This window comes from Rhinichthys klamathensis, unplaced genomic scaffold (assembly GCF_029890125.1).
Source record: "Rhinichthys klamathensis goyatoka isolate OS25496 unplaced genomic scaffold, OSU_Roscu_1.1 h1tg000318l_1, whole genome shotgun sequence".
In the NCBI taxonomy this organism is placed as follows: domain Eukaryota; kingdom Metazoa; phylum Chordata; class Actinopteri; order Cypriniformes; family Leuciscidae; genus Rhinichthys; species Rhinichthys klamathensis.
In genome coordinates, this window is record NW_026606834.1 from 1,179,902 (window position 1) to 1,202,631 (window position 22,730).

Here is a 22,730-nt window from a genome sequence, read left to right on the forward strand (position 1 = left end):
CATAACAAACATGGGTCACTGATTATGAAACGGCCTCATCAAACTGAATGCAAACGTGTGATCCTCAGGAAGAACTGATGAGAATCATGCAGAGAACTGAACCAAATCATGACGGCGGTACATGGCGACGTCTCCGAACTACTCAAAACACACAAGCCGCCCGTTACAATGAACAAACACACAGTGACCGACAGCAAACACTGAACCGTCCGGCGGATGGAAGCAGCAAACACACGTGCTCATGCCTCAGGACGCGGTACCTTGGGTCTTTTAGTGCCTTGTCCGGGTATTTGCCGCTGTATGGTGGGCAATGAGACAAAATGAAGCATGTGAATCCCACCGAGATTAATGTTTCGAAATCACAAACTAAGCTCAGCTCTGCATGAGATGCTACTGAGAAACCGACATAAGGACACATTCATCTGAACCACTTATAAGAAAAACTACTTTTCCTGTATGACGCTTTTATCCAAGGTTAAAGACTAAATTAAAGCGAGTCATCGTGAAGAGGCAAAAACGATGCAAGAAGTACTCAAAATTCAAAGTGCAGGCGTTTCTCAGAGTAGCAGAAGCCAGACAAGGGAGGATTAAGGGAAAAGGAAAGAGTTTTTTTTGTTTTTATGAGGTTAAATGAATGAGTTGTTCAGTTGTATCATGTGAAAAGATGCATCATTTCCTAGCGATTAAACATCACATGAGTGAACCAGCAACTGCTTCTTCTTTCTTCATGGATTGTGTTTCATTTAGGGAAAAATATAGTTTGTTTCTGAGATCGACCACAGGAATATTATTTCTCCGGAACACTGGCGTAGAAATAAATATATATTCAACACTAAACCAGTCCTGGGATTTATGAAAACGTTCCATTCAAATATATTGGACACGATTAGATTAATAAAAGGCAGGAGTGTCAATCAAAAGCCATCATTAGATTTACAGCTGCCATCTTCCCTCATTCCTCATTGGACACGAGAAAAAAAAAGAAGAAAAAAAGAGTGTCACGCTCTTGAAATGTCCTTTTTAGGATACCTTTGAGGTTTCTGCTAATATAATATAATGGAAATATGATCCCTCGGGATAAAAACCCATTACAGAATCACTCTGGACACACTGGAGAAAAAAAAAATTATATTAAAAAATTATATATAATAAAATAAATATATAAAGTTATATGGTAACACTTAGATTAGGGAACACACATTGAGTATTAAGTTGTTGCTTATTAGCATGCATATTACTAGGATATTGGCTGTTCATTAGTACTTATAAAGCACATATTAATGCCTTATTCTGCATGACCATATTCACATAACCACTACAACAACGACCTTACTATCAATAAGCAGTAATTAGGAGTTTATTGAGGGAAATTTATAAAAATTATATTACAAAAAAACAATAATTTAAATGTAAATATTATATATTTAATATAATTAAAAGTGATTGTGTTCCTTAATTTAAAGTGTTACCAATTAAATATATAAAATGATTATATTAAAACTATCTATAATTTAAAAACCTATTCAATAAATATATAATGTTTATATTATATAAAAAATGCCATATATTACATTTATATATATATATATATATATATGCTGTATATATATACCCTGTATATACAGTATATATAAAACAACCATTCAAAACATTTAAATTATATATACACATTTAATATTAAGTGTATATAATTTACATTTAAATATTATATATTTATTTAATATATATATATATATATATATATATATATGAAATAAATACACTGTGTGTGTGTGTAATATATATATACACTCACCGGCCACTTTATAAGGTACACCTGTCCAACTGCTCGTTAACACTTAATTTCTAAGCAGCCAATCACATGGCGGCAACTCAGTGCATTTAGGCATGTAGACATGGTCAAGACAATCTCCTGCAGTTCAAACCGAGCATCAGTATGGGGAAGAAAGTTGATTTGAGTGACTTTGAACGTGGCATGATTGTTGGTGCCAGAAGGGCTGGTCTGAGTATTTCAGAAACTGCTAATCTACTGGGATTTTCACGCACAACCATCTCTAGGGTTTACAGAGAATGGTCCGAAAAAGAAAAAACATCCAGTGAGCGGCAGTTCTGTGGGCGGAAATGCCTTGTTGATGCCAGAGGTCAGAGGAGAATGGCCAGACTGGTTCGAGCTGATAGAAGGGCAACAGTGACTGAAATAACCACTCGTTACAACCGAGGTATGCAGCAAAGCATTTGTGAAGCCACAACACGCACAACCTTGAGGCGGATGGGCTACAACAGCAGAAGACTCCACCGGGTACCACTCATCTCCACTACAAATAGGAAAAAGAGGCTACAATTTGCAAGAGCTCACCAAAATTGAACAGTTGAAGACTGGAAAAATGTTGCCTGGTCTGATGAGTCTCGATTTCTGTTGAGACATTCAGATGTTAGAGTCAGAATTTGGCGTAAACAGAATGAGAACATGGAACCATCATGCCTTGTTACCACTGTGCAGGCTGGTGGTGGTGGTGTAATGGTGTGGGGGATGTTTTCCTGGCACACTTTAGGCCCCTTAGTGCCAATTGGGCATCGTTTAAATGCCACGGCCTACCTGAGCATTGTTTCTGACCATGTCCATCCCTTTATGGCCACCATGTACCCATCCTCTGATGGCTACTTCCACCATGTCACAAAGCTCTAATCATTTCAAATTGGTTTCTTGAACATGACAATGAGTCCACTGTACTAAAATGGCCTCCACAGTCACCAGATCTCAACCCAATAGAGCATCTTTGGGATGTGGTGGAACGGGAGCTTCGCATCATGGATGTGCAGCCGACAAATCTGCGGCAACTGTGTGATGCCATCATGTCAATATGGACCAAACTCCCTGAGGAATGCTTCCAGCACCTTGTTGAATCTATGCCACGAAGAATTGAGGCAGTTCTGAAGGCAAAAGGGGGTCCAACCCGTTACTAGCATGGGGTACCTAATAAAGTGGCCGGTGAGTGTACATATATATATATACATTTACATACATATATATGTGTGTGTGTGTGTGTGTGTAATATATATATATATATATATATATATATATATATATTACACACACACACACACACAGTGAGTACATAATTTGTTCACATGTCTTTTGTCTCGGTTGTTCTCTCCGCCTCGACGGAGAGAAGTGGCCGATAGTTAATAAGCACAGGGTGTCTTTACTGAATAATGACGGATGGTTATTCAGCTTTAATTGGCTATTGAACATAATGTATTCCCTGAGAGGCTGAATCTGGCATAAGGCCACACAGAGCCTCTCTGACAACTGATGCTGGAAGAATCTGTGTAACGTGGCCGTCTGCGCTCTCGGTAAAACACACAGGTAGAGCTGCATTGTGTGCCGGAGCTGCCAAGATCTGCAAGAGAAGAGCCAGATGGCCATAAAGACCCTCGCTGAGTCCCTTCGGGCAACATGCGGCACGTTCACGGCTGTTGACTCGGTCATCCGCTTTCCTTTCACTAGCGCTTTTCAAAGATGACAAAGGGAATTAAACGAAAAGAAAAAGGAAAGTGTCGGCAGTGCTGTAACCTTCACCATCTGAAGACGGCTGAGAGTCTGTCCATGTCTGCCGCTTCTCATAACACAATTACCCGGCGATTGATCGCTCGACTCCTGAGGGCTTCTGTGGCTAAACAGAACAATCGCGTCGGTCGTTTGTTTTGCTGACCCTTGCTCTCCGTACAAACAAAGGGACAATCCGGTTCTGCAGCACAGAACTAACTATAATGATCAATATGTGCGAAGAACAATGTACGGTGTGCCGGTCATTACAGCAAACGGCCTGTAGGGGGCTAACCATCGATTCAAAACCACATATGAATGTGCTATTTTTCCATAAATATTTACGTTTATTTAAATCCAATCACTGCAGAGCATTACATAACCAGCTGCGTGCAAAATAATAATAATATTATTGTACTATTATTAGTCTTCATCTCATTTGAGTGTTCGGTAACACTTTGCAATAAGGTTCATTAGTTAATGTGTTAACTAACCATGAGCAATACATTTGTAACTGTATTTGTTAATCTTTGTTAACGTTAGTTATAAAAATACAGCCGTTCATTGTTAGTTCACAGTGCATTAACTAATGTTAACAAGATTTTAGTAAATGTTGAAATTAGTGCTGTCAAACGATTAAAATATTTAATCGCGATTAATCGCATTAATGTCATAGTTAACTCGCGATTAATCGCACATTCAGAATTTTTCATGTGCGTTTTTTCGTATTCGTCACACAAAAATTCGTCATGCATAGAGACCTTGCACACTGAGTCCGATGCGTATTAGTGCTGTCAAACGATGAAAATATTTAATCGCAATTAATCGCACATTTTTATCTATTCTAAATGTCTCTTGATTTCTTTTTGTCCCATTCTTTTTTCTCATTTTAATGCTCTTATCAACATGGAAAAGTGGATCGGCTTGCTTTGTGCAAATGTTTTTTATTGAAAACAACATTAGCATATACTGTGTTCAATTTCACACTAGCATTCTCACTTGGAGCAAATAATCTCTCACACAATGTAACACTGTCCATCTATAAAAGGGTGAAAGAAATACTGACGACTGACGATTCGCATCAGCTGTGTGTGTGTGTGTGTGTGTGCTTGGCCATCATCAAGTGGTGTTTCAGACTGGACGTGCTGCGATGATGATGATAGCTCAGTTCACAACGACAAAACACACAGATCACTTTGGTGTCGTCAATGGACCCATTTGGCAACTTTTTAAAAGTAAACTTTCCATTCAGAATCTTATTGGCCTCCATTTCGGCGTCTCGCGCTCGTCACCCACTCAAAACGTAACGTTAACCTACTATTTGGCCGGCTCGCAAGCCCAAACGAGTGTGTGTGGCGTGCCTGTTGTTTTGTTTCCGGTCTAGCTAACGTTAGATCCGCTTGCGCTTTGGTCGACGAAGCAACAAAACGTCCTCGCGCGGCGCAAGCCATTGACATGAATAGGTTTCATAGCGCATCGCCGCGTCCTGTTGCAAAAGCATGTGAAAAAAACTACAAAGTTTGCTAGGCCAAAAAGACTGTTAATCGCGCGGTAAAAAAATTAACGCAGTTAAAATGGGTTTGCGTTAACGCCGTTAATAACGCGTTTAACTGACAGCCCTAGTTGAAATTAATAAATGCTGTATACGTGCAGTTCATTATTAGTTCATGTTAACTAATGTGTACTAATGAACCTTATTGTAAAGTGTTACCAAAATTCATCCGTTTCTCTCCAATTACATTTTTGTTCTTTACGCTGGGAACTTCAACTGAAATGAGCGGCTCTGAAGGAAAGCGAGCCGCTTTTGTCCTGCCACACATTACCTGCGTCTCGGTCCTGTCGTCGCTGCAGTCTTCATGGCGGCGTTGGTTCTGTGACGTGTCGGCGTCGGCTGCGGTCGAGGTGTTTTCGTCCAGAGCTCTCATAGTCTCACTGACAGTATCAGACATCCTCATCAGACACGGCTACTTGGAGCGTCTACCAAGAGCCTGGAACCTAAAACACACGCTTGAATTATTTTAATGCATTTCTACAAAAAATAAATAATAATAAAAGAAACTACCTCTAATATCATCAGTGGCTGATTCGGTTGCTTTATCATTACGATACCCTCATATTGAACTCACGATACGATATTATTGAGATACTCCACGACATATGATAAAAGGTTTGATTAAAATGCTAAATATGGTTTTACATTAGGGGTGTAAATGAATAGGCTTGGTGTTGGAAACCCAAAGCACAGGACAATAGAGACACCAGAATAACAATATTCATGATTCTGACGCTGAAAACAGAATTATTTTAGACGAATATGCTTGCATTGTTTCACGAATAGATATATTTTAAATAATGAAGGCCAATTTTACTGGTAACATCAGACATTTGGCATTATCAGGACCCACAGATATTCCCCATTGCATTATTATACATCATATTCAACATTATATATAGTAGTTTAATGTAGTACTGACACTAAAACTCTGTAATCTTGAATTTTTTCATGCACTGACATTTTAATTTTGGGTGAACTATACACAATACATATTGCTGCATTTTTGTATTGCGATATATTGTGTCACGATATATTATTACACCCATATTAAGCACATATAAATCTCAAGCGTTTGTGCTTTTCATGATTTAACTACAAACCGCAGGTATTTGCTGCAAATCAGTCAATATGAGCATAAAAAGCATGAATTTATATTTTTTTGAATGCATGACGTCTTCAATGACGTAGTTGAGTTCTCTAGGGAGACGGTGTGCGTGAGTGCTGTTACCCAAACCAATTAACCTCTAGCAATTATGAGCCGAATGTCTTGCACAAGAATCTGAAGGGCAAAACGAGTTAATGAGAATTACACCAGTCTCAGACTTTCATTAACACGTTAGCACAGAGTGAGATTTCTAACACGCGCGGCGGTCCAAATCCCCACCGAGACGACACCTCATCCAGATGGTGGCGAACCCTGTGAATGCAGCCGGCGTTAGCATCGAACTGCACGCAAAAACATCTACCTAAAGAGCGACGGGGATGGCGTCTGAATCAAAATGACTAATAAAATGCCTATTAAATAAATAAAAAAAACTTTTTATAGACTAGCAGAAAGCTCTCTCTCTTCGTCACACTATATCCTGGTGTTTTAAAACACACATTTTTGCCCACGGAAAAGCTTCTTTTCTTTTTTTTACCCATTGAAAGAAAAAAAAAGAATCGGGTAAGAAAACATCATTAGATTTAAAATTTCATTAAGTATGAATTATTTGTATGATTTTGAGGAATTGCTTAAGTGTGTTGCCTAAAAGCAACACTGTGCTCCAGTGAAATTTTCTATAATCCATTACTATAGTATTTTTAGTACTTACTAATGAATTTTTAGTATCATACATATGCAAAATTCAAAGGTGCATTAAGGATTCATTTTTCACATCTGTCATGCTGTTAGTTTTCAGTATTATTTTCTGTCCATTGACGCACAAGGACCAGCTCAAAAATATTAGTGTTTGATTGAAGTTATGAAACTGATCTTATGCAGAAAAAAAAACTGAATTACATTTTGTTAGCATTGCTTGGGCGTTAAAAAACAACAAAAAACACCCGTCTCTTATTTATAGTAAAAAAATATCATGTTTTTAAAATACATTTTTGCTGAAGTTTTGAAGAGTTACCTCAATATAAAAAGGTTTCTCACTGGGTTACACCCAGCGCAACATAATAAAACATCCTTCAGGGATAAAGAACATGTTGGTGGATCTTCTCCTTATACTAAAAACTTGACTAAACGAGAGTTTTTCAGCGTCGCGAGCGGCGCCGTTACCCGATGGCGGCCTGTTGACGTCGCCCTGGCGTGAAGACCGAACCCTGGTCCGTTTCAGTGGCGCTGTTGAGCGTGTTGTGGCATGAGTTGAAGCGGCGGCCCATGTCCTCTTCACCAGCACCACAGCCAGATCACAACAGCGCCGGCCGCCAACAAGCCTCTCATGTCCTTCAAGAACCTGCAAACACAGAGAGATAGAGTTTTATTTAATGCCATGTCAGCATCTAAGGCTATTTTCATGGCAAAAATTCAATTACAAAAATACAAATATCATATAAATACAATAAAACATTATACTTTTCATTTTTTTTATTAACATGACTAACTTTTTAGGCATAATCTTACTAAATAAGCCTGCAAATGACGGGTCAGAACATGAATGCAAGAATTAAAAACGCTTTAATCGCTTGCAAACTTGAGCCGAAGCAGCCAGTTACCCTGTTTTGTGGTTTTTGAATGAGTTCTAATGCAGAGCATTATTGAATATTTCCCTGCGATGCACTTTGACCTTTAGTAAAACGACATGAAAACAAGGCCAGGGATGAAAGAGGGTGCAGGAAACAAACACTCGCCGGGGCAGAGCGCTGACAACGCAACGCATTTATCAGCCAAATGCGAGCGAGGCGCCGCTTCTGCATTATTTAAGAGGCTGATGGCCGCGGCTGATTGATATTCATGAGATCTGAAGCCTCAGGGTGTGTGTGTTGTCATTGCGCACACACACCCACACACACAGGTAGCTGTCAAATCACTGCGTCTGTTCGCCGCATGTGGGAGTGACGGCGCGCTACACTCGCAAACATCCTTCAAAATGAATTCTGCAACCTCTCATATTCCCTTCTAAACGCAGCACTCGAACAGCATTTGGGCCGTAATGCAGAGAGAAACAGCTTGTTCTCTTATCCGAACCGGACGCCAGCAAAGATGGAGACTCGGCAGGGGACAAAGAGGAGGAAAGGGACGCACGCGTGCCAGGATCTGGCGACACCATACGTTTGCACGGACACACACCTTTAAAACAAGGACACAGAATTGGTCACACTGAATGTAAAATACACAACAGTTTACAAACTCTGATGGAGGCTTGAAAACATGACTGGATTTCCATAAATCAGTGTTTTGCCGAGCGTCTGAGGATGGAGTCCACATTCGCCGCTAATAGGCCCGTGTGTAGCAGACAGAAACGATGTTTGAATGAGACGTCTCACGGTCGAGCGCGCCGGGAACTGCTGACAGGAGGATTGGGAAAAAGAGAAATACACAGTTCGATGGCACTATCAATCTGAACTCCTGAAACATCACATCCAAATGAGACATAGGTGTTGCTGTCAGACGAGCGCTGCACATGTATTGATTTTGTCAGCTTAGACAAATAAGCTGTTTGTTCTGCGTGCCGTTTGTGGAATGAGACGAGCGCCGCTGTTGGGATCGCCAGTTTGTTCAACACAGACGCCTGCCAATATAAGCCACGTCTCAGAAACTGAAAAACTGAGGACTGTGTGTAAAAAAATAAAAATCTATTCTAAAAATATAAAAGGCTGTCGTAAAAACGAACAGTAAATTCACTATTTAAACCCAGCATTGTAATCATTCATATACATTTATGCATTTCGCAGACGCATCATCAGGTTAATTAACGATTGCATATAATAAAATATAGCTTTTTGTTATAGAGCTTTTCCTTCATACATTCATAACCACGGCGTACTTATTAATACGAGCCCCATCTGCTCCGCAAGTCGTTGTTTTCAGTCAATTATCCTCAGATGATTGACAGCTGCCTAAAAATACAGTACAAAACAGTTTATTATTAAATAAATTGGGACAAAATTAAGAAGAGCGAGTCTGGTGATATTAACCGAGACAGCAAGTTTCGAATTCTAATTTGAATAAATAAAAAATGCTTCATTTCTACAGCGCTTTATACAGTACAGGGATAATAACAGAATCAATGATGCAAACTTCATCAAATATGAGACAAATTCAGCTTTAAAGCAGCTCTGAAAAGACAATAGCGTCACTATGTTGATTGAGAAAAACTGAATTTTCAAGTCAAGTTTAGATTTAACAGAATTAAATTAAATGCATTTATAAATCTGACACTCGGATGCCGTTCATAAGACGCTTGTGTGATCAAACGCCTCATCCTGCTCGATTACACGACCACATGAAACACACTGAACAAAGCCCATCTCCACACACACACACACACAGAGAGGACAGTACAGGTAAAACACACACAAACGCCAAACTTCATACTGAAATACAACCAGTCATCACACACTGATCAAGTGCACTTCACAGCAACCGTTAGCGCTCATACATTAATAACCCGTCCCAGCACATGAATGTCCTCACCAGCTCAGCAATACAACACCGGACCGGAGAACGTCTCCATCGCAATGAAGGAGTTTGGACGAGACGTTTCACAAAAGCACATTCACCTCCTGAATGAAGGGAAACGGCATGAGCCCCACGACTAGAGCATATGCATTTATGCATTTAGCACACGCTTTTATCCACTACAACACCGGACTGGAGAACATCTCCATCACAATGAACTGAGATCGGAAGATCCCAGCATCACATTCACCTCGAGCAACAACTAGAGCAGCAACACATTCATTTACAGTCACATTTATGCATTTAGCACACGCTTTTATAACACTGGAAAACTGGAGAACGTCTCCATCACAATGAACTGAGATCGGAAGAGACGTTTCACAGATGTCGAGATCCCAGCAGCACATTCACCTCGGTACGGCATGAACGACAAATAAAGCAGCACCATATTCATTTACAGTCACATTTATGCATTTAGCACACGCTTTTTATCCAAAGCAAACCTGAAATTCACCCTGAAACAAACAGTTTGCATTGTTTTCCTGCCTTGAGCGAAGTTTCTAACAACTAAATCTTCACGGATTACCTGTGCGTCCGCATCGAACACTCACCTGACACATGTTCGCTGTCATTATTTCCATCGATCAGAGGGTTAGTTTCCATATTACCAGAGACTGCATGTGCTTCTGCGCTCCCTAAAGCAGCGCCTCCTCCTCTTCCTCCTCCTCTCTGTGTCTCAGTCTTCAGCGAGAGCTTCTCTGCATGCGTCTAAATCTCGAAGCCCATGGCTGAGACTCTCGCCCGAAGCCTCAGAGACAGCGGCAAATCAACGGCTGGCCAACGTGATGTCATTAGCGCTCAGCCAGTCAGAGCGCGCGACTGCGCTCGCGGCACGTCACTGGCTAAATTGAGCTCTTCATTAGCCAAACAGCCGAGCCCGAGGTGTCAGGGGGGAGACGTGGGTGGTTTACCTTCACCCCCAACCCCAGAAATACCCCCCGTGCGCGTTGTTGGGAGGGCTGGTGGTCTACAGAGGCCGGGTCACACGCCAGATCTATTTCAAGAGGGTTAAATCAATAATTATAGGGTGCTTTTCAATTGCCGTTTGCATACGGACAGTCATTAAGATTAGCACTATTCAATCAAATGGCCCACAAACGCCAGCAAATATTTCAAATGCACAAATGAGTGTGAGCCGGTTTTAGATTAAACGCTCTAAAACACTCCCAACAACCCAAGTCGCCTTTATTTCCGTAGCGCTTTATACAATACAGATCCTTTCAAAGCCAGCAAATATTTCATATGCCGTTTTTAGATAAAATGCTCTAAAACACTCCCAACAAGCCCAAAACAAGTCAAGTCTGCTTTAATTCTACAGCGCTTTACACAATACAGATTGTTTCAAAGCAGCTTCACTGTGATAAACAGAAAAATAACAGAATCGATGATGCAAACTTCATCAAATATGAGACTTATTCAAATTCTGCGGCTCTAAACGGACAATAGTGTCATTATTCGGATGAATTCAGGTCGATGTTGATTCAATTCAGTTCAATGTTGCAAATTCGTCAATTATGAAACCAATCGGATTAAGACAAGTGCCATTCATTATTCAACTCAATTCAGTTCTCATCTGATAGTGTCAGTGCAGTCAAAAAAATATTGATCAATGAATATTAATTGATTTTTAAAAATCCACAAACAACAAAACAGTGGCAGCAGACAGCTGTTAAAATAGCAGAGCGTTATTTTAACAGATTTTAACGTTATTTCTAACAGAGCGTTTGGTGTTAATTTGATTTTAGACTTATAAATAACTAATGCACATGACAACAAAAAAAAAAGGTAATAACGCCAGTACGCCACTAAAAAAAAATGGTCCAACAACACCATCTGAAGAAAGCTCACTGTAATTTACATATAATTAAACCAAAATTGTCATTTAGATGGGCTCACATCTTTACACTTCCACTGCACTGAAATAATTGCACCGTTGATAAACTGCACGCAGGAATCTTCACCCCATAATCAATTTATTTCAATTGTGTGTGTGTGAACTATTACTCAACGAGAGGAGATGAAGATTTGCTCCCGCACGGAGACAGAGGAACGGACACCTCGTGTCTCTCAGACAATTACAGCAGCTGCAGCGTAACATGGACGCACTAATATCTGTTTTCAATGAAGCGCCACAGAGCTGGAAAAGCGTGCGTTCACTGAATGCTGTTACATTAGACCTCAGAAAAAACAATGCGACAAGTAATAACGCGGCAGCACATAATATCCTAATAATGAGAAGATGATGAGAAACATTACGCAAGCTGTATTTGTGCACTGTTTTATTGACAAACGTGAGCAAATAGCCGTGAGTCTCGCATTTAAAATCGTCTGAGACATGTTAATATTTGATGATTTCTCCTGAAAGCGCACACACACACACACACACGCTCCATCTTTGGTTCTGAGGTGTGTATCTGTAATTGCTCAAAGGAACAATGAGGTGCTGAAAACACGACCCAAATTGACACGCGTGTCATTGAGCTGCCGCGCAAGTTTATTACCCGTGTTCAGGTGGTGAAGTCAGATTGACAGGCGGAGGTGCGAGGGATGTGTGTGTGTGTGGGCGAGAAGCGTCAACACATCAGGGCACACGGGTGGAGAAACTGCCAACAACTGTGGCGTGACCTTCCAGAAAAACCCTGAGCCAACATCACAGCATGGCGAGTTGGTCGCTCCATCTTCGCTTTAACACGTGAGCGCCGGTGACTTGAAGACTGACGAGGGCTCGTGTCACTAAACGGGACGTTTCTCAACACATTAGCCAACGAGATCGGGCAGTTAGAGAGGAGGAACGTCACCATGTGCTGGTGCGATTCACAGCAACAGAGAGGATAATGGGAAACACACACTCAACGCACCTGCAACCGCTTCACCGCCGCAACACCTGCACACAGTCAGAGAGCATCCAGAGTTATTCACATGCCATCTCTCGTTTCTTTTCACAAATCTTCACCTATTTATAAACGTTTCTTTCTGTCCTTTACTGTGGTTCAGATTCACACTCTTTCATTTAATGCCATGTCAGCATTCAAAGCTATTTTCATGGCAAAAATACAAATATTATATAAATACAATAAAAACAGCAAGTCATATTATAAAAGATTGATAAAAAAAAAAAATCCCAAACCAGGTTTCAGGCATAATCTTATTAAATATGTCCTTAAGTGAAGTAACTTCATAAAAGAGCATTCTGCTTGTATTAAGTCCAGGACAATACAATAAAATATGTTTCCTTTACTGTGGTAAAGTCGAAAAAGAAACGCTGTAGGACAGATTCCTATACTTGCACGTCAAATTAACACAGTTTGTGTTTGATAGACTTGGTAAGGAACGTCGAGTTTATTTGTAAAGCACGTAGTAATATTGAATCGCAATACTTTTTTTTTTTTTTTTAAATGCACCCAAGTATTGTGATAGTATCGATTCAGGAGATTTCACACACGCTGTTAATTTAGTTTTGCTTTGCAGTGCAACAATGAACATAACCTAAAAATCTTGCACCTCCGGAAGATAAAATGTGCTCTTCAGACCTTTCACAATTGCTTTGCAACATCGGGAGAAACATGAAGATATTAGACAAAGAGACGGTGTCTGTCATCCTCTCGTGTCCTACATCCCTCTCAAAGCACAGAGTTGTATTAGGGCTGGAAAAATAAATCAATTCCCCTAACTATTGTGAGAACTCGATACAATATTGTGAGAAGTTTTGTGTGAAGCACGCGCCTAGAAAGCCGCTTCTCAGACAGCTTGTGAATGCTCAATCCAGTCTTCTTGTGCTTGAACAGATATATCAAAATCTCAAAACATCGTAATATTGAATCGCAATACTTGTAGAATTACAATTCTTAAATCTAGATACATATCGTATCGGCACCCAAGTATTGTGATAGTCTCAAATCAGGAGATAGGCTAGGTGTATAATCCCAGCCCTCATATATATATATATATATATGGCGACACTTATCTTTGTGGAAAATAAATCAAACTTGGCTTAGTTCCAAAATTTGTGTAACTTCTATTGTTTTCCATGTTCAAGAACTTTGTGTCATTTACATTTTGAATTAAAAAAAAATACAACACATAATCACTGTATATAATACGTTTAAACAGTCATGCCAAACATTTGGCCCATCCCACATGGGATTACAAGACACCACAAACTTAATTTACAAACACTATAATACTATAATTAATTCCAGCCACTCAAATAATAATTATGTAATTCCCTCCCACCAAAGCATCGCTTGAAAATAGATTTCAATAGATTTTGGAAGTGACTGGAGGAGGAACTTCTGTTGTTCATATAATGGCCAAATATCAGCTGAAACGTGGACCTATGAATCATGGGAAAAACTGAAGGGTTCATATCTTAACTTTAATCTCATCAGCATTTTAATCCTGCAAACATGACAGACAGGTGATGCTAAATCTGATTGGCTGACACAACTCAAGATTCAGGCCAGATTTGCAGGACAAAGAGAGACAGCAAAAGTTCCTCCAGAATAAATCAACTCAAGCCCAGGATGGACTGCGGCCTCGTCCTCAGTCACTGTCAATTTCCAAGTCATAATCCTTCCCAGATCTCCCTCATCATCATCCCTCGCTCGTGCTGCCGGTGTGGATGGCGGGAGCAGGTGGGCAAGATTATCATTCCACATTTCCTCTCATAAAACCTGCCGCTAAGGGGGGAAGACTTATAGATTTTCAATATTAATCAAGCGCTAACCCCTCGGGAGAAGCGCCCGCCCCGTTACAGGCATGACCGTTCCAACTCCTACATTTCCGGGATTCAAGTTTTCGGGAAAAAAGAGGAGAGATGAGAGAATAAGAGAATCCCAAACGCTTGACAGCCACAGCATTGGGAAAATCATCATCCCTTTTTTCTGAGCTCGACCGCAACAAAGGAAATCAAAGTAGCGTCGTCACTCACAGCGCTAAAGCTGTGGATCGGAGAGGAGGGGAGGAAAAAAATCATCTGTCAAATAATTATAGCTCGTCCTACGATTTCACAGTACAGTTGTCTTTTTCTTTAGCGCGAGGATGAAAAAAGCACCGCCAGCATTCAGCCAGAAAACACCTGGCACAAAGCTTGCGAGACAACAGTTTCCAAGCGCTCGGCCGCTTCATTTACATTATAAAGAGCGCATAATGGCAGTGCTTACTAATTAAGCCTCACAATGCAATTTCTCTTCCTGGAAAAAGCAAAACAGGGAGGGAGCTAAGTGACAAACGCGTTTATTTACATTTTTCCCTAAGGAACGATGTGATTCCTGCATGGAGACAAAAAAAAAAAAAAAAGAAAAGCCTAATGAGGTCCCCGGAGGCCGAGCAGGAGAAGAGCCTTCATCGGGACGTGACAGCGCTCGGCGGACACTGTTCTCCATCCTCATTAGAGCAGGGGAAAGATGCCGATCTGGTTTAGGATGTGTCAGCGAGCAGCGACAGTGTTCCTCTTCACCGTGACATGCTGCTTCTGTAGCGCAGGACAGGTGGGGGACAGAAAACGGCAGGCGATGTGAGGCTTAATGCACATTTACTGCCATCGCTACTCCTTCCCGCATCTGTCCTCGGGTCACACGACAATTACAGCCTGAGAAACGTTCGATCGCATGAAGCCGAGGGCGGCCATCGGCACTTACTCCATCCGGGCTAATTCTGCTTCATTTGATGTGATTGACTCTCTCACCACATTATTCTTCAGTATCTCAACAGCATGTATGCGAGCGAATGTGTGTATCGGACTTGTTGGACGTACTGCGGTCTCATGAAAAGGTCCAGACACAAACTTTGGACTTTTTTTTGTGTGTGTGGAAGGGCTTTAAAGGGTTTGTTCACTCAAAAAATTAAAACCCATTCAAAACACTTCCATTCATCTTTGAAACAAGGCCTGCCCTCTAATAGTTGACCAAACGTTAATAATGTGTGAGGATCTTAATCCTCTTCTAGTCTGAGTCCGAAATTTGTTTTTTTGAAAAAAAAATTGACGAAATTCCACAAAACAATACAAAATGGAGTCTTTAAGCAGTGAGGATGATTTTGTGGTCCTCTCTCTTCTTAAAAAGAGACAAAGAAAGAGGAATCAAGGACGAGGAGCTGCGGGATTATCCCGAGCGATTCAAAGTTAACTTCAGGATCTCAGTTTGATGCTTTGCTAGCGATACTGGAGCCACATATTAAAAACAAGACCACCAATGTCCGTGAACCAATGGATCCTGAACAGTTCTGGTCTTTGGCGTTCGCTTGAATTCGTTCGGTGGCTCTGAATTGTCAGTCTAAACACCTCTCAAAACGCTTGCTACGGATGCGAAATTGCAGAAAATCGAACCGATACGAATTTTATGATGACAGGCGAAAGTTTTGGAGGCTTCATGTTTGTTTCGTGATTGGCAAAACGTGAGGTTTTGACATTTCAACCAAGAATTTCGGACTCAGTGTGCAAGTCGACCAAATTTAATCCAAACGTTTTCCTATCATTCATCTACTTAACTATGGCTTCTCATTTAAACCATGCAAGTAGTAGCCTAACATTTGCCACTTTACATGGCCACTCGCTCTAATGTTAACCTGGATAAATGTGCGCTATTATTAGCGCATACCCAAGTGTTCCCGGAGGCACCGGCGTCATCATTTTTTTCCTGATAACAGCAAAAAAGACATTTTCTGTCACACAGATAACATTCAAAACTGTAAAGGGTCTACTTTTATTTGTGTACACTCACAAGAACATATCATTTGGCTTTCTAACTAACTATTTAGGCTATCTGTCAGTGACATTTCGTCGGTGACATTTAATATTTTGGCTTTTGTAAAAAAGGAAATGATCAGGGTGTGCGCTTTCTGCCATCTTGCTCTCAATGTACCGCATCGTGTCACAGAAATGAACTAAAATCACTGTATTCTTGCCTAGACACTGTATTCTTGCCTAGATCTCTGTTACCTTAAGGTAACAGAGATTGGTTCGGTTTTATAGCGGTTCTTGAATAATGATATTTTCCAGCTAGAGTTAGTTTTGATTGATTCACTTCTGTCGAAATGATAATTTGTTAATAAATTAGCGGCCGCTAAGGCGACGCCGTTCTCTCTAAACAGACTTTAAACTGAACCTGTGATAAACGCTGACGGCGTTCACATGCGCATTAAGGATTTATTCTATAGTTATGTGCATTTGAATATATGTGCGCAGGTTTGTAATTCCCTACAAACCATGCCTAAACAAACTACTTGTCTTGCCTATAAATCGATACAAAATTTTATTTCATCACTTCGGGGTTGGTACGCGAAACAAATTTCCAGAACGCTGTATAACCTGCAGAACTGGAACAACCTTCGTTCACAAAATTCTACTCTGTTTATTAAATAATTTGGCTAATTTCATTATGCTTGCAGGTACTAATAATTCATAAGTCCTTTTAGCTCCATTTAAAGGGGTAGTTCACCCAAAATTGATAATTCTGTCATTTAGTGCCCCTCATTTTGTTCTTTCAGTCGTCTTGAGGTTTGTTCTAGCGTGTGACGAATGCACGTGTGAGCTTCCGTTCCATATTGTATGTGTGTCTAGGCAAGAATACAGTGATTTTAGTTAATTTCTGTGAGACGATGCGGTACATGGAGAGCAAGATGGCAGAAAGCGCACACCCGGTTTCTGTTCGTTTTATTTTTTACAAAAGCCAAAATATTAAATGTCATAGATGAATATTTACTGACATAGATAAATAGTAATGAAACCCAAATGATATGTTCTTGTGAGTGCACACAAATACACGTAGACACTTTACAGTAACACAAGCTCAGTTTAGTCTTGTGAAAATGCAGAACACCAGTGATGAGAAGCCGTTACCCTGCGGTGATGATGGCGGGACGCATTAGCATCTAGACTAGTAACGGTTGAAATGAACTTTTGGCTGTTGGGGAACAATGACACTTTTCTTATCGAGTAAAACTACAGCAGTCCAAAAATTGCTGACAAAACTCAAAAGAAAGAAAGTGAAAGTGAGAAGGCCAGGAATGGAAACTCTCCTGCTAGTCTAACACAACAGACCCACCTCTGCTGTCACACCTGCAATGTGTCAATCTAACGTTACGCCTGGAGAAACTCAACAGAATCATTCATGAAGTTCGACTCTTGCTCCATGGACGCTCGTCTCTCACACTCTCAGCTGTTTTTATAATACACTTCCTAGTAGAGCGGCACGATTCAATCTGTATAAATTGAAAATCACTTTTTGTTGTTGTTTAAAGGGGTGATGAACTGAGAAATCAAATTTTCCTTGAGCTTTTGACATCTAAGAGGTCATCAAATTATAAGAATATCCTGTAAGTTTCAGAACTGAAAACGTCCTTGTTAGTCCAATAAAAGCTTTTATTGACACCAGGCTCCGCAAACGACTCGTTTTTCAAAGTGGGGAACTATGACGACAAAGAGGATAAAACACCACCCCCGCAGAAGAAGATCAACGCCTACTTCAACACGGACGGTTAAGCCCCGCCCACCGATTCGCGCATTACACGAAACTCATTATAATATGCAAAACTGTTATCCACTCACAGCAGTGGGCGTTTACTTCCAAGTCTTCAATGCGAGACGCCCATAAAAACCGAGCGTTTTTGAGCTAGGCTCAAAACTAGGGTAGAAAATAGCCTATTACTTAATCATTTTGATGTTTTTGAATGTAAAAACCAAGCGAACGTCAAAAGTTGACCTCAGACAACAATATAAAACAATTTAAAAAGCCAGTTCATGACCCCTATAAAAGATCACAATTCTAAATAGACAAATAAAAAAATAAAAACATGCAATTTACTAGAAGTTTAGACAAAATGTTCACTGCTGCAGTCTATTTTTAAATATTAAATTATTTATTTATTTTTAAAAATTTGATTTGAATAAATGATTCATAAAGACTAGGCATGCACCGATATGAAAATTTTGGCCGATACCGATAACCGATAATTCTTTATATTTGAAAGCCGATAACCGATATGTTGGCCGATAAATCTAAATCCGAATTTTTATATAATTTTTTGAGAGCATGATTACAAAAACAAGTCCTATTATTAAAAGCCACTTCCCAAGCACACAATTATAATGTTCATTATATTTTATTGTAGCCATATGCGCATGTTGCACTTTTTTTTTTAAAGTGATTCCAATCATATTTCAAGCACTTCGAACAGTGTGCATCAGAAGTGTTTCAGCTGAAGGAAATAATCCATAATTTATCAGCTTTAATATATCAGTCAATAATGATAACATTAAATATGAACATATATCGGCCGATATCAATATGGTGGCCGATATATCGTGCATCCCTAATAAAGGCTTCATTACAGTATGAATCAGCATTTTTGCATGAATCTCTTGAATGAAGGATTCAATCTCAAATACATTTTTATCATCACCTATGCAATTGAAATAATCTTTTTTTGAAGCATCCAAGTTACTTTCAAATGGTGATTTACTCCATTTTGATCAATACTGTAGACATTTGTGTTTATATCTGAACTACTATAAACTTTTATCCAGTACTTCTGAGATCATTTTAATTATTGTAACAGAAATGATGATACTGTGTGTGTGTTTGAAAAGACTTTGTGAAGCTGTTTCATATCTATACATGACAATGTTCTCTCTGGCTCAGAACGCATACTGAATGTTCGCTGTGATCGTACTTGTCAAAGGTTTAATAGACAGAGACGAATCATTGTCATTTAGAAATAAGATCACATGCGTGTTTTTAAATCAAGATTGCGATCTTTTAATGATTAATTGTGCAGCTCCTCTTGAAAGTGTCCCATCATGATCTAAAGGGGGTAAAAATAATATATAGAAATAGACAAAAGCACATGGGTCATTCATTCCATCTTAAAATGGTTGACCATACAATTCTCAATATTCAATATTCCCAACATGATTGACCTTTACAAGAAAAACTCAACACAAAATAAAGCAGGAAAATCTTACAGGACGTACATCATGACTTGAAATGCAAATAGCTGCAGAAAGAGACCCTAAGAGAGAAAGAAATGTCACTTCAATTACTTGAGAGATGCCTGCAGCAATTAAAAGAAAGAAAATCAACTCAAAAATCACAATCCACACCAACACATGACGATGAAGGGCACCGTTGCACCATGGGACGGGATCCAGCGTTCTGCCAGCACACACTCTAATTAGGTCAACCGTGCGCTACATGTCGACCTCTACCTGGATCTGAGGGAACCTGGACAATTACACGGGATTCGCTTCCCGCTCGTGGGAACGCCAAGCACATCCGAACTGCGGTTACTCCGTTAGAGCGTGCCGTCGCTCAGAGCCGTGCCAATTTCACAAATCTCAAAACAGAAGGTTTTTCGTTTATGAGCATCTGAATATTACAGACCTCCAACTTTGTTGGAGAACTGAGCCGGTGAACCGCACAAGACACTTTTCTCTGCAAAGTGCACAGGCAAAACTGTAATGTTGTGGAAACTTAATTGACTCGATGACCCGCTGCATTGATGGATGGCTCTAGATACCCCGAGCATTCAAAAGACAAGAAAGACTGATGGCTGAGCCGGTAATGGTGTTAAACCTGCACAGAGGTGGATGGAAACGGCCACCCGCTGCGTCAAAGGAAGAGCTCAACAAATGCCTAGTGTCAGACGCTTCATATATAGAGACGGGAAATGAATGTCTCTAATGGGTGATGGAGGAAAAGATGCAGAAAAAGCAAGGATCCAGTTCCTTTAACACGAGAAATCTGTCAGGGACATTTCCATAGCGAAAGGCCAGAAGAGAGGGGCACAAAAAGTGAGAGTAAAATGCTAAAAGGTTGAAAGAGCGAGCGTTGAGAGCTTTTACGCGCAACACTGGCGGGACGCGACACATGATGATACAGTCAAGAGAGATGCAGCGACAGGCACATCAACGCTCTAATGGAGACTGCGTCTATTGCGCTTTGTAAGAAAGCTGCGAGTTGCCATTCACGAACCTGCGCTCGATTCGGGTCAGGCCATTACTCAAGAGCGCGGCTTAATGTCTCCAACTGCACAACTGCTCTTAACGCAACACCACACTGTAAATCAGGGGCGGACGGGTTCAAAGCCGCTGTATACGGTCTGAAATCAACTGAATAACATGCTAAACGTTCAACCGATTCTACACAAAACTGCAGAGCTTGTCTGATATATCATGGATGAAGTTAAAACCAATGTAGTGTCACACTGGGGGAGGGATAGACATTACAGTACATTAGCAACCGTTTACGATTTAGTGCAACTTGTGTGTCTTAAAGACGTTACAACAGGATCTTCACAAATTAAACTGCTCAGTTAAAGGGATACTCCACTTTTTTTGGAAATAGGCTCATTTTACAACTCCCCCAGAGTTAAACTGTTGAGTTTTACCGTTTTTGAATCCGTTCAGCCGATCTCCGGTTCTGGCGGTAACACTTTTAGCATAGCTTAGCATACATCATTGAAGTGGACAAGACCATTAGCATTTCTCCAAAAAAAATGACCAGTGGAGTATCCCTTTAAGGTTTAAACTAAGGCTAAAACTATCAATAATCGAGTAATCTGATGATTGTCTTAGATTAAAGGATTAGTTCACTTTTAAAAAAACTTTTGCTGATAATTTACTCACCCCCATGTCATCCAAGATGTCCATGTCTTTCTTTCTTCAGTCGAAAAGAAATTAAGGTTTTTGATGAAAACATTCCAGGATTTTTCTCCATATAATGCACTTTGCTGGGCACCAAACGGTTCAAGGTCCAAAAGACAGTTTCAGTGCAAACTGTTCAAATGGCTTTAAACGATTCCAGACGATGAATAAGGGTCTTATCAAGCGAAACGATCGGTCATTTCAAAAATAAATAACAAAGTTTAAGTTTAATAATGTCAAATGCTCGCCTTGCTCTGTTCTGTGATGCACGTTCGTGACTCTCCTGTTCGAACTCGTTCATCAAAATGAACAAATCTTTTTTCGAGTCATTTGGTTCATTTAACCAAGGGGGTAATCCATCGACCGGAAGTTGAAGCCGGCCGGGTGCCGCCATGTTGTAGCAGAACTTCACTTGCGTTAGCATTTCCATTGACTCCCATTCATTTTGGCGTCACTTTGACAGCGAATAACTTTACATCTGAGGCGTTTAAAGACTCCATTTGTCCATTATTTATTTCTAAAGAAACACGACAATGTATAAAGGGCTCCATTACCTTCTATGTTACATTATGGCCCCGTAGAAACAGATTTAGTAAAAATAGGCTAACGATTGCGTCATAACCACTCGACTCTCTGTCGCGCTGTACAGAAATGACCGTACAGACAGGAGGAGAAGCTCGCAGGCAATCGGGGGGACGTCCCGTCAAGGGAGAAGCCCATAGATAATGAGTCCATAAAAGCAACGGAATACTTCCTCCTGCTCACTCACGCCAAAGAACTCTTTGCTCAAGTTCCCCGTCTCTGCAAGATTAACGTTGGCAATTTTCACGCACAGCTACTAGAAGATTAACGTCTGTCAGACAGGTTGCTCACGTCATCAAGCTTAGTTTGAGTCGGTTTGAGTCTGCGCGTCAGGAACGGAAGTGCTCAAAAATCGCTAAAAATGTTCCAATGAGATGGCTCTGTCCACTTCTTATACTGTCTATGCATTTAACGAACGAAATGAACGAATTGACTCGGAAAAAGATTCGTTCATTTTGATGAACGAGTTCGAACAGGAGAGTCACACAGAACAAAGCAAGGCGAGCATTTGAGCTTATAAAACTTAAACTTTGTTATTTCTTTTTTAAATGAGCGATCGTTTCGCTTGATAAGACCCTTATTCATCGTCTGGAATCGTTTAAAGCCCTTTGAACAGTTTGCAGTTTGCACTGAAACTGTCTTTTGGACCTTGAACCGTTTGGTGCCCAGCAAAGTGCATTATATGGAGAAAAATCCTGGAATGTTTTCATCAAAAACCTTAATTTCTTTTCGACTG

General features: G+C 40.3%; 1 protein-coding gene across 7 annotated transcripts in view; it reads right to left on the bottom strand.

Moving 5' to 3' along the window:
• Positions 1-22,730, bottom strand: part of LOC130105400 (R3H domain-containing protein 1-like) — a 65,787-nt gene that overhangs the window by 38,342 nt on the left and 4,715 nt on the right. For 5 of the 7 annotated variants that reach the window (XM_056271395.1, XM_056271393.1, XM_056271392.1 and 2 more), the window contains exons 1-4: positions 10,323-10,444; positions 7,369-7,546; positions 5,371-5,542; positions 261-296 (exon numbers count right to left, since the gene is read on the bottom strand). In XM_056271395.1, the coding sequence (XP_056127370.1) occupies positions 261-296; positions 5,371-5,502 (168 nt within the window). In that variant the 5' untranslated portion in view covers positions 5,503-5,542; positions 7,369-7,546; positions 10,323-10,444. Of the gene's footprint in view, positions 1-260; positions 297-5,370; positions 5,543-7,368; positions 7,547-10,322; positions 10,445-22,730 lie in introns of those variants that run through there. The other 2 variants (XM_056271390.1, XM_056271394.1) reach the window with 2 other exon arrangements.